The sequence below is a fragment of the Phyllobates terribilis genome, unplaced genomic scaffold, assembly GCF_046119375.1.
Source record: "Phyllobates terribilis strain yellow unplaced genomic scaffold, ASM4611937v1 Scaffold_11__3_contigs__length_659146591, whole genome shotgun sequence".
Taxonomy (NCBI): Eukaryota; Metazoa; Chordata; class Amphibia; order Anura; family Dendrobatidae; genus Phyllobates; species Phyllobates terribilis.
Window position 1 is genome coordinate 472058900 of NW_027362771.1, and position 13351 is coordinate 472072250.

The 13351-nt window shown below is 40.7% G+C and overlaps 1 protein-coding gene across 2 annotated transcripts in view; it reads left to right on the forward strand.

Annotated features, from left to right (window-relative positions):
• Window positions 1-13146, forward strand: part of LRRC28 (leucine rich repeat containing 28) — a 60228-nt gene extending 47082 nt beyond the window's left edge. For both annotated transcript variants that reach the window (XM_073653335.1, XM_073653334.1), the window contains exons 6-10: window positions 639-845; window positions 5689-5791; window positions 8434-8609; window positions 9663-9822; window positions 12878-13146. In XM_073653335.1, coding sequence (XP_073509436.1) covers window positions 639-845; window positions 5689-5791; window positions 8434-8609; window positions 9663-9822; window positions 12878-12950 — 719 coding nt within the window. In that variant the 3' untranslated portion in view covers window positions 12951-13146. The remainder of the gene's footprint in view (window positions 1-638; window positions 846-5688; window positions 5792-8433; window positions 8610-9662; window positions 9823-12877) is intronic.
• Window positions 13147-13351: the final 205 nt, after the last annotated feature.

Sequence of the window (13351 nt, forward strand, 5' to 3'; positions counted from 1 at the left end):
ATCTAGACCAGGAAGCATTTAAAGGGAATCCGTTACCAGGTTTTGCTATGTAATCTGACAGCAGCATGATGTAGGGACAGAGACCCCAATTCCAGCCATGTATCACTTAGTTTACTGGGTGCAGCAGTTGTGATACAGTCACAGTTTTCTCTGCTGCAGATCTAGCAGAGCTAAGTGGTTGATCTGTGTATAATCTCAACGGCACCACAGCTTTCTGTGTACATTTTATAGTGACCAAGAGCTGCTAATCAGTGCTGGGGGTCTTGGTTGGACTTCCCTGTACTTGCCAAGTTGCCTTGTCCTGGATGTGATAATCTCCTGCTGATAAAACACTGATTGTATTGAAACAGCAAAATACAGCCTAATAAGTGACAGATCACTGGAATCAAAGTATCTGCTCCTACATTATGGTGTTCTCAGATTACAGTTATAAAACTTTTCCGTTTTTTTATGATCTAGTAAATTAATATTTATTGATAGGGCAGTCCTGACAAGGCTACAGAGAGCCCCACATGGATTTTCAAAGTTTGAGAACAGGCACATTGCCTAAAGTACATCAGGCTGCATTTTCTTCTTTGTGAGTGGCCTTCTTCAGGCTGTGTAATTAAGACATGTGCTCCTTGTGCTCACGTTTCTAGAAATTGGAAAGCTGAAAGATCTGCAAACATTAGACATTTCCACCAATCATTTGGTCAGTTTACCAGAGATGCTGCACCTCTGCCAGTCGTTGCGTTACCTGACGGTGGATCGGAACTTTCTGTGCAGCGTTCCACGCCACCTGTGCCGGCTGGCCAGTCTGAACGAGCTCTCCATGGCTGGGAACCGCCTAGCATCTCTGCCTTTGGGTAAGTGCGATGGAGCGAGACAGATGCCATTGTCTTTATCAGAATTGTTAATGTTCAGAAGCTGTTCTATGTAAAATAAATCCTGACAAAAAAATCACACGGAACCTTTAGATTATATTAAAGACAGACTTACGAGAAAACTAAGACCAAAGAGAATCATTACCGAGCATCATCCTGTCTTCTGTGAAGTAATGAGTTCTGGAAGATGAAGAAGATGAGTTCTAGAAGAACTCAGTGACTGAAAATGTGAACTGAAAGCGATTTTACCAATAACCATATACTGGTATTCAATAGTATGGTGACATCTATTAATGTAGGCAAAACCTAAGATAAAACACAATGAGCAAATACCCTGCAGTAAATAAACATCAATAGTGCATGAATATAACATAGGGTACTTAGTTAGCGTAATTTTGATTAAAAAACGTAAAATTTTATGGTATGGCTGGATTCTTTCCTACAGGAAACCTACCCACGGTACTATACTGTACTTTAGGGTATCTTACATTTTTGTTACTAAAAGCCCCCAGACACAAGAAGTGCTAAACCTACCGATTTCAGAGAGACTGGCCGACCTACTGAGATTTATGGGGGCCTTCCAACTCTCCCCCAACAGATGATGCCCAATGCGATTTGTCAGGGGGGGTATATTTGTAAATGGGTTATTAAAAGACAAATTATAAGTTCTGCCTGTACATGTCTACTTTCTATTTAAAATGACTTATTATGTAAATCAGGTTTTTGAGTTAATGTTTTTTTATTTTCAGCAATGTTTTTTATCAAAATTTGTATTAAAAATAAAAATTTTGCCATTTTCACCACTGGGGCTTTTTTAGACACATACTTCCTGTTGTTTCAAGAAACAACACATGTACATAGCCACAATGAACAAACTCCAACCCGGTAGCCAGTGTGAAAATGGCAAGATTACTAATATTGTTTTTTTTTTTAATAAAGATCATGATTTAAAATTGCCAAATTAAAATAAAAATACATGCAACACAAAAACCTAATTTAAACAATAGCTAATTTTCTGATGATGGCTTCCCTTCATACGCATCTGTCACTCCCTGACTGCAGTACACAATATTCAGACTCAGCCAACCTATTGTGCAAGTAATGGGCACTTCTGCATGGTTCTAGTCACTGGGTTTTATTGTTAAATAGTGCCCAAAATCTGTGCTGTCCTATTTCCTTCACAAAGTGTTTTTTGAAAGGAGTTGTCCAGTCTAAAATGAAAAGTCTGCAGTCACTCTGTATGACTGCAGACTTGTAAGTCCTCCCAGCACACACACTGTGTGCTGCAAAGATTCTCTGGTGTCTGCCCCAGGAACAGCGGTCAAGTCTGCGGCATACTCCCGGGCAGAACCTGTCTCGTGGGCGCAGCCTCGCTCCATACACTTGTCTAGAGTGAGACCGTGCCCACTAGACGGATTATTACCGTGAGTATGCATATTGTATAACTGACCACTGTTTCTGGGGCAGACAACAGCGAATCTTTGCAGCGCATAGTGTGTGTGCTGGGAGGATGCACAAGTCTGCAGTCATACAGAGTGACTGCACACTTTTCATTGTAGACTGGCCATGTTCCCACTTGCAAAAAACGCTGCTTTTTTTTTTGGCAGGTGACTGCACCAAAATATACAGTAGCAGTCTGCTCTGATTATTTTGTTTTTGTTGTGATTTTTTAGTATGCACTTTGCCCTAATTTGTTATGCATTTTTGGTGCAAATTTGGCAAAGTATTTTTAATGCAGTTTTTTAGTGCAGAAAAATTGTGAGTCTGCACTTAAAAATGTTTCACGCTCCCAATTTAGGCCTATAGGGAAGAAAAACACCAAAGACAGTTTAACAACATTTGTAAACACATCGTGGGCATGAGTTTTCATGAAGTTACATGCACTTTGATTGCACTATTAAACTTAGTGGATTTTCTTCCCAAAAAAAAACGTAGGATTTATGCTACATGTGAACATTGGCTCATGCAATTTTTTTCTTGCCTTTTCAAAAACTGTCATGATTTTCTTGTATCTTTTCATGGTTTTTTTTTACATTTATTTCCCCAGGCATGTTTTTTTCATGTTTTTTGTAGAGAAGCTTTAGGGAACATGCATGGAAATATACCATGTGTTTATAAATCAAGAGAAAAAACACACAGGGCCCTGAAAAAATGCACCAACAATGTTGAACTCCATGAAAAAAATGTCACCTTTGTGCTGTGTTTAATATTTTCCTATTAACTTATTGCCAATATCTGGCTGCTGCTTTTTTGCCCCTAAAAAAAAACCCCACTGTGAGTAAAACCACCCTAAAATATCAATTTATTCTATGCTTCCAAGTTTGTTAACCCTATTGGTGCTCTGAAGAAATGTGTACATTTTAGGGCTCATGCACACTGCCATATTATGGCTCCATACCATCATATTATGGCTCCATGGGGCCGCACAGTAACTGTATGAAGACAATTTGAGACTTCAGAGGGATTTTCTGTTGGATTTAGCATGAGTTCAACAGCAAAAATAAATCCGGTCATGCTACCCCAGGAGAAGTATTACACCAGTTTTTCCCTGGAAACATTGGTTCTGGGAGACAATATATTGTAGGGCCATACTAAGAAGCTATTGGGCCGCTGTTGGCATAATGCCTTAGGCTGCGGTCACATATCAGTATTAACAGTCCATGTACAGATTGCGTTTTGTGGACCGGCCGCAGATCTCCTGGCCCAAAGTTCTCAGCACATGGGCATATATGAGACCATGGAGTTCAGGTTAGGAGACCTGCCTCTTTTCTGGAGATCATTGCCTATACACTGACCATGGCTTTAGGATATGTGCAGACAACATCTCTTTCTGGTGAACAAGCCCACCGAGTTTTTCGAGAGGAAAAATCATCAAGAAACAACTCCATTTTTTTTCTCCCCAAAGCATCTTTCTTAGCATTTTTTTTATGTTTTTGTTTTTTTTTTTTGTATATTTCTGAGCACTTTTGCTGTTTTTGACTGCAGATAATATTATTTTAGCGTCTTACTGGCATTTTCCGGATGCTTTTTGAACTCCATTCCACAATGAAGTAAACGCTTTGATTTTTCAAGCAACAACGCTGGCAAAATGTTCAAAAAGGGGCGTACTCCTGGCATCTTTTCAGCCTTCCCATTGATTTGTACTTTACAGTACAGTGGAAAGCGCCTGCAGAACTGTCAGGTCACTTCTTCTGACCCCATGGAGACTTTTGAAACCTGAAGTGTTTAAAAACCGCTGATAGGACTGAACATATGAACAAGTGGTTTTTACACAGGACTTCACATGGTCATTGTTTTGAGCGTTTTCTGGCAGATTTCGGAGCAAACCCACTGGTGTGCCCATAGCCTTAGGTCTGTGAATACTCTCCTGAAAGCCTTACTTGTGCATAAACATAAAATAAAAGTAGAGCAAAAGAGAAAAACAGTAATAAAAATGTAATATTGCCATAAACACAGAACGTTGCAATAACTTTTATCTTGGATATGTAAAAGCATCTTGAAAGGGTTAATTCCGCTTTACCATGATGTCTTAGTACCTGACACGTGATCCTTATCCCCTGAAATGCAGGGGTTAACACATGAGTCATCTTTCTCACCCCTGTGCTTTGTAGCACCTCGGTGCTCTTGGCAGGTGCTGCCTCTGTACAAGCAGCATTGGGTTTTGCCCCTTGTGCACAGTTAGCAGAAGTTCCCATATTTGGGCTTTGTGTGAGTTTGGCTATCAGCTCCAGTCCGCAGCTCAATGTAAATCACAAGCATTACTGGCCAGACAATAGCGCAGCAGCTGCCAACATCTGAGCCACGGTGATAAAGAAAAATAATGTGCTGGGCTCCGGCCAAGGGGCCAGCAGAGTGACAATACACTGCGAGAGCCAAGGAAGCTTCCCATACAGCATGCATGGGGTTAATACTCCTTGTGTCACCGCTGACAGGACACTCGGGTGATAGGCTCTGTACTGTGCCCAAGGCAGCTAACCGGGTGAACTCTTTACCCTCCAGCCTGAAGGTGGTGGATGCCTGGAGCAGATACCCTCCAGGGAATGCTGTGTATTAGGAGGACATTAATGTTTCTGCTTGGCTGAGATTCAGTGAACTCGGACCAGCGAGAGGCAGACAGAAACCAGGAATGTTAAAAATTCACCAATCTTCAACCTTTAATAATTAGGGCAGGTCACAACCTCTATTAATACCCCACTATATTATAGGAAAACAATTTGTGTTTTTAGGTATTCAAGGATTACAGGGTTTTTTTCCCCGTGAATCAATAGTGCACATGAAAATAGGAAACTTTGTAATATATCTTATTAGAGAAATCTGCTTCTTTTTCCTCCAGGACTGATCATTTATTCTCAAAATTATCCATTCATGGGTAAAATCTGTTTTGATGCAAATATAGACTTTCCCATTACTGAGATAGCAGATGACAGTTGGTGCTCATAAAGCTCTATGGAAAACTGTAACTGTTGTTTCAGGAGAACTTGCAGCAGAATGTTTATGTCTGCATCTAGTTCCTCCTTACCTCTCCATAGAATTTTAAAAGCACCAACTGTCCTATCTCTTTTCATTGAATGCAGATTTCACGCATGAATTGAGAGTGAAAGATCAGTCCAGGAGGAGAAAGAAGCAGATTTCTCTGATATATGTTACAAAGTTGCATATTTTCATGGGTACTATTGATTTAAAACAGCAGCTTCTATTTAAGATTTAGTCTTACAATGTCCATGCATTAAATTTTGCAAGAAAAAAATATTTTGTGTGTAATCATTTATTTAATGTTTTTTTTGTTTTGTTTAGTTTTTTCATATTTTCTTGTTTTTATATCCAGACTTGGGAAGATCCCGGGAGCTGCAGTATGTTTATGTGGACAACAACATTCAGCTGAAAGGTCTCCCCTCCTATCTCTATAATAAAGTGATTGGCTGCAGCGGGTGAGTCCACCACTTTTGAGTCTTGAGCTTTAAAGAAGTTAAAATAAAATTAAAGGGAATCTATCAGTAGGATCAGCCATCCTAAGCCATTTATATGGGCATGTAGGTCATAGGAAGCTGAATAACATGACACCTTGATATCTGTGATCCGATGTCTTATTCCACATTTTTCTTTATATGCAAATGAGCTGTTAAGATCTATGAGCCGGACACTGATCTCCCTGAGAATCTGCCTCCACAGATTATTGTAAATGAAAGGAAGCGTTACCAGTGTGAGACATGAAATGACTGACAGTCTGTTGTCCTGATCTACATGTCTCGCCCTGGTAATGCCCCCATTCGTTTAAAAGCTCTGGAGGCAGATTCTCAGTGAGATCTATGCTCTGCCCATAGATCTTAACATCTTATTTACATATTTGGAAAAATGTGCATTACTTTGGAATAAAACATTGGATCGCAGATATCACAGTATCATTTTATTCATCTTCCTATGACCTACATTCCCATATAGACTGCTTAGGAGGATTGATCTTACTGACAAATAACCTTTAAGTTATCTCATCCAGAAAAAGCTAATTAGCGAGCACTATGGTGGGTATTACGGCTTCAAAATGAATTATCTACTACTTTACCCACTGGCTTGAACAGCACAGATGTCTAATTTTGCAGCAATACACACGAGAGGGATCGAACACTGCCCTAAGTAAGCAAATGGGACATTCAAGAGTCTTCAAAAGCTGGATGAAAACCCATGTTGGGGCTCTAATACTGCTTGTAGGAGCATAGCTTCTCACATCTGACCCTAGAGTTTCTGGAGGCCCAAAGGCCTCTATTCTACATAAAACCTCATTATAACAAATGGAACATAGTAAGTTGGAGGTCTTGTTACGACTTTACATTGAGTCCCATAAGCTTCAAGCTTATTTCTCACCCAAGTTTTCTAGAAACAGATGTAAATAAGAAACAAATCTGACTTGCAGACCTGTACTTAAAAGATTGTAAGACAAGTGCTGTAAAACTATTGCTGGAGGTAGCAAGGCCCTCATGATACCCTCTTGATACTTCAACTAATCACTTATGACGCATTTCCGGGAACCTCTCGCACTGCTCACATATACAGTATGCAATAAAGAGAACCTGTGCGTTGATTTGTGATTCGAGAACTATGGGCAGCATTAATCAGAAAGTGGCCCAGATATTGCAGACATGTATGTTTCACACTGAAATGCTGCAATGCTTCAGAGAAAGCATACCGTATTTTTAAGATTATAGGATGCACCTTACTATAAGATAACCTATGATTTAGAAAGTAGGAAATAGGACATTTCCTAGTAATTTAAACTTCCCTGGCAGTGTAAAGAAGTGGAAGGGTCAATACCACTAATTCTAATGCACTAGGGTAGAATAGAGCAGTAATAGATTTGCTATTATGACTCTGCAGCATTTGTATTATACACATAAAGTTTTATAACATGTACAATATTTACTCTGCTGTGCCCATATATACACAACATTGCTACATGCACAGTACATGCACATTCAGCTCTGCTGTAAATACACACACACAGCTGTGCTATATGCACACACAACTGTGTTACATATACACACAGCTCTGCTACATCAACACACAGTTCAGCTACATCAACACACACACCTCTGTGGCATACTTTGTGTACACGATCTTATTTTGAAGTTCCTTCCAGGCATGTGTTTGCAGCTTTAGAGATGTGAAGGTCCTGATGGCTTCCTCTCCTGCCCAGCACCAATCTAACTGATCACTATCGAGCAGAAAGAAAAAGAACTGTGCCATTGCACAGACTCTGTATCCGTGTTCTCCTCGATCGTAGGAAGCTGCCTCTGGACTATATGATGCACACACTTTTTAGCAAGATTTTTCTTTTGCTAAGAAATGCTTCTTAATGTCCAAAAATACAGTGCTGTGAAAAAACCAACATGAAGTGACTAGTTATCGAGATATGTCCCCGCTGATTCTCTCAATTAGGCTGACAGATTCACACACGTAAGGAGAAACCTGTCAGTCTAGGTGAGCAGAGTGGGGAGAAACCAGCGGGGAAAAGCTGTTACCAGTCACCCTAGTCACCTTGTCCTCAGCCAGTGTTATAAAGCTTGTAAAACATAAATGTCTGCAGTAGCCTAATAGCCTCTAGTGCTGGTTGTGATTTGCTCAGTATGAATCGGCTGACAGGTTACCTTTTTTTATAAGACGTGGAGCAGATCTCAGACAGCACCAAGCGCAGCATATCTTGTACATTTTTGGAAGGAATAAAAGGTGCATTAGAAGAACTAACTAGATAAAGCAATAAATTGTTACATAAAACTGAAAGGAAAGCAGAAAAATCAGTTTTATTTCAGCTAAAAGTATAAAATCCTTACCTATGTTTCTTCCTCCCTGGGATCTATCTCCTCTAGTCTAATACTCAGCATTAAGTCCCTCTGGACACAGGCCAGGCTGTGATCACTATTTTCCACTGTTAGGTGATTGGAAATGGCTCCTGCTAAGCGCTTGGTTGAATGTTTTTTTTCTAGGGTTCGCTCTAGACATGTAGATGCCTTTGTCAGAGAATTCCAGGAAAGAAAGACACCTTGTGATGTTAACAGTTTCCTTCCTTCCATCCTCACAGCTGCGGCTCGCCTGTTCCCATATCTGAAACAAAGCTGCTTTCTTTCACCTCCGGGCCTCTGAGCGTCCTTCTCCCTGCCGAGGTGAAGACTATTGGATTATCCACTGATTCAGTATTGCCCCTGCAAGAGCTGGCCCTGCGCTCCCTCCACGCTGCTTTATGCGCATTCATACCAGGTGATCTTTTTGCACATTAGCTAAACAGAGAAACATATTCACATTTTGTAACCTGAATTGTTTGCCAATAAAAAAAAATAAAATCAAACTTCAGAATTGACTTTATACTACATATTGTTTGGGACAAATTCTCTGCAGCTCCTCTTTATGTCCTGGTCTCTGTCTTTGGCATTGAGATTTGGTGTGTAGGTGCTAAACATTAGGAATGATGTGGTATAGGATGTAGTTGTGCACATCTTGGCATCTCATTAAGTGCTCTGTAGCAGCTGTCCTGAGCTTCTATAACATTCTGCCAAGTTATATTGACCCAGATGTTCTAACTTTAAATGATGACCTTACTCAATCATTGGATTGCAGGAGCTGATTATAATGTAGGAGAAAAGCTCAGTGAGTGGCGGGATAACCACTCTGGTGAGAAGCTTTGTGAGGCGCCAAATTATTCTTGCCATGGTATATAAGGGGTAGGACCCTACTCGAGCACCTTGCACTGGAACTGGGGTGCCAAGTTCCCTTTTCTGTTACTTTCTTGTTTCACCCCTCCTTTGGATTTCTACATTCTTAAAGGGAACCTGTCACCAGTTTTGTTATGTATCAACTAAAACTATTTCCCATCGGACCAGACAGACAGGATTTCCATGCAGAGCGCGAGAACTTCAAAATGGTTTTGATGGTATACAGGGGGAGTCAGAGTGTTATATAACCATTTATGTAATGCAGCACAGGCGATAGTTTTAGTTGATATATGACAAAACTGGTGACAGGTTCCCGTTAATGTTCTTTCTCAATGTAACATGAGAGACACTCCTACAACTTCTAATAAATCGGTATTTTACAATAAGGAGTGCAGAGGATTGCTATAAATATTTTCTATGGGTCGCTCTGTATATGTACAGACAGGGCATGACTTACAGACAGGGCATGACTTCTGTTTTGGTTTTTCTTGATTCTCGGGGTCATGCACCACCTACTCAAGACCCCAAAAAATCATCTATTTTTTCTAGTTTGTTCCTTAAATAATGACATAAATTGACCTTTATGTTTCTTTTTCCTTAGATATAAGCTGCCTTTCCTACATCTCATTACCCAGGAGTCTGTTGGAGCTACTGCGGTACCCTCTAGGGCACTGCCACCGCTGCAGCCAGTCCATGTTTACTATTGTTTATCCTAAGCTCTTCCCCCTGAGAGAGACCCCTATGGCTGGACTACATCAAGGGTAATGCAAGAGATCACAAAAATGGCCTCAATATTGGGTCTTATGGTTGAGGAGCAGTTCATGGGATTCTCTTATATTTGAGCATTAGGTTTTGCTCTGCATTTTTAGAAGCAGTTGTCTCTAGTTCTTTATCTAAGGCAAAGGCAGGATGGAGACTTTGGCCTTCATATCGCAATGTGCGAATATCACAGCTGATGAGAGTGAATGTGGTCGCACTGAGATCCATCAGGTTTGCATGTCTGCTAGCTGTCAGGTCGCAAACTCATTAACTTTGATGGGAAGGTCATTCACTGTCGTTAGTCGCCATCTAACCGCACATTGTGATCTTGATGTCGCACAGCCAAATTAGCCGTGTAGCTCTAGTCTTCTGGATTCTGTGTATGTACTTCTCATTGGTTGTAGTATCATCACCTCTGATTAGAGACAAAGTGAGGAGGCATCTGGTTAGAAGTCGGGACCACTCACTTCATGTAAAAGGGTGGTCCTCTGTACAGAGCCAGACTGCAGTGCAAACATGAGCTTACCAGGGGATAAGGTCGCATGGGACTGGTAGAGCTCCGGCATTGAATAATACTTCCAGTGCTGGCGCCATTTCAGCGGTGTCGGCACTCACGTTTCCGAGGCTCACATGCGGCTGTTATGACGCGTGAGCCCGGCGCCCAATCATCGCTGGCGTCACTTTCCCCGCCTTCAGACGTATACGTAATCAAGAGGAAGTGAGAGCTGCGGCTGGCCGCTCACTGCCTCTTACTAATGCCAATGCCTCTAACTGTTAACCAGTTAAACGCTGCTGTCAATCACTGACAGTGGCATTTAACACATGCAGATAGGAAGCATGTCATTTATACCGCCCATTGGCACACCCATCACATGATCGCGGTGCACCGATGGGCTGTCATTCATGACAGCCGGAGGTCTGCTGAAGACCCCCATGCCTTTCATCACGATCCTCCTGTTAATGCCGACTTACGGCCAGCATTTATAAGAGATCGTGATTTCTGCTATACATAGCACAGGCAATCGGATGATCACAGCTTCAAGTCTCCTAAGGGGACTATTAAATACAGTAAAAAGCAAAAAAAAAAGTAAAAAAAAAACACAAGTGCAAATCACCCCCCTTTTGCCCCATTAAAAATAAAACAATTTAAAAAAAATAAACTTTTGGTATCTCTGCATTCAGAAATGTCCAGTCTATCAAAATATAAAATAAATTGATCCGATCGGTAAACGGCATAACAAGAAAGAAAAGCAAAACGCCAATTAAGGTTTTTTTGGTCGCCGCAACAATATGCAGTAACAATTGCCAAGTCAGTTTTACCATATATTGAACATATTAAATAATAAATTAAAAAAATGCACTTTTTTTTTCTTTCTTTTTTTGCAATTTCACCTTACTTGGAATTTTTTTTTTCTCGTTTTCCAGTACACTATGTGGCAGAATGAATGGTGTCATTCAAAAGTATGACTCATCCCGCAAAAAAACAAGCCCTCATACGGCTACATGTCTGGAAAATTAAAAAAGTTATGGCTCTTGGTAGAAGGGGAGGAAAAAATGATAAATCGTCCCGGGGGTTAAGGGGTTAACCCCACCTTCCATGCCACATGATGGATACAGTAACGTCATCTTTGGCACTGGTCCGTCCTACACCAGTGAAAAGATGGGTGGCGTAATTCAGACTTTCAACGTGCCTCTGTAGTGTCCATTTTGAATATCAAGAAGCTCTGGTCTGAGAGACAAAAAGACAAGCAGAGTGTAAACCATTAGGAATAGGGACTAAACATTAGAAATACATAGTCACATGGGTGATGGAGGACTACTTTAACAAGTAAAGAGAGCTTAAAGACTATGAATACCTTTCACATGGGAAAAAAATATTTTATCTATGTTATTAGCTTAAGTAATTTACAGTCTGCAATCTTCATTCCATCACCAACTGATCCAAGTTTCAGATTTTTTTCTTGCGGAATTGTCTCTCCCTGTTGTATAGGCTGGATGTGGGGTCTGTGTGTATCTAGGATGCTGCACTCTTCACTTGCTTTCATGTCTCAGCACAGCTCCAGAACTGCACTAATTTAGTCTCAATGTGCTTTCCTTCTTGCCTGGAGCCTGGTTTCAGTGCTCTCCATGAGACTGGTGATAATTTCCCATCTCTTGATTGCAGAGCCAGGTGCAACCCTCTCCCTGCTGCTATCTCTAACAGCAAGAAAAGGGAGATAGGAGCAGAAAACTGTCAGGAGCAGGATCTTTGACAGATTTGTATCATTTGTGCAGATCAGCTAAATAAAGAACTTAAAAACACTGCCGCAGTGAAATAGTAGAAAATTATTAATGAGGACTATTTATAAACTTATTTAGCTTTGCATTTAGTAAGGAATGAGCAGTTGTACATAGGCTTTAAGTTTTATTCGGACAAATTCGACCATAAACCAGTTTCAAGTTTATGGTTGAATTTGTCCGAATTATACTTAAAGGCTATATACACCTGTACCACTGATATGTGCTTTATTAATTAGAAGAACCTGAGGTTATATAAGGTTTTTCAAAGTTAAGAAGAAATTATATCTATAAATAACAGCATATTGGTTAAAGTGGTTGCCTAATGTTCTTCTGCAGGAGTAAACTATTCCCCAGCCTCCAGGCTTCCTGCTGGCCAGTGGGGGCAGTGCTCTCCTGCATGATTGACAGTTCAGACCAGCAGAATCATCTTGTTGCTGGTCCACACTGTCCGTTCTTCAGCGCTGCAGGTAGAGGCAGCTTTGCCTACAGCTCATCTGTGAAGTGTACTTGCACTGAAGCTGACCGGTTTGGAGCTAACAGAATGCTCCAGCAATCCAACCAGCTTCAGAGCAGCGCTTACAAGCTCTTTTGCAAAGAGCATATAAGCGCTGCACATGTTCGGAGGGGATTTTTAATATCATGTAAATTGCAAATTTGCTTCTTTTTACAGACATTTAACAATTTTAAGCGTGAGAATAACCCTTTAATTACTAAGCTGCATGTATAAAGTAGGATTGTGACTATTCTCCTGACACATCCCCATTTTTTTTCTTGCAGGAGAACAGCTGTCAGTTTTGTGGCATACTGCTGCTCTATCCAGTGTCTCCAGACATTCGATCTACTAAGTTGATATTTATTTTCCCTGGCAATATTGGACTATCCTATCTTGCCCCATCGTCTTAAGTAACAAACAACCAGCAGTGATATTTCCGAAATGTGTAAATGGGTTTGAGTAAACCAGGAGACTGACAATGACCATGTTGACTACGCTATTACACTTACTGTCCTTTCCTGCAGGTTCTTCAATAAAGACTCTCTTCTCCTTGTGTGTTTTTAGATGAATCATACATACCACAGGGAGGCGGATCTGCCATCCAAAATACATATGAGGGGTGTGATGTAATAAACAGGCCCACGCTGGCCTTACCCATTACTCAGTACTGACACCATAAATATTACAGAAGAATCTTGACGAGGATTTGTGTAATATGAAACGACACCAACTATAATTGGCAACATATTTAAAGCGGA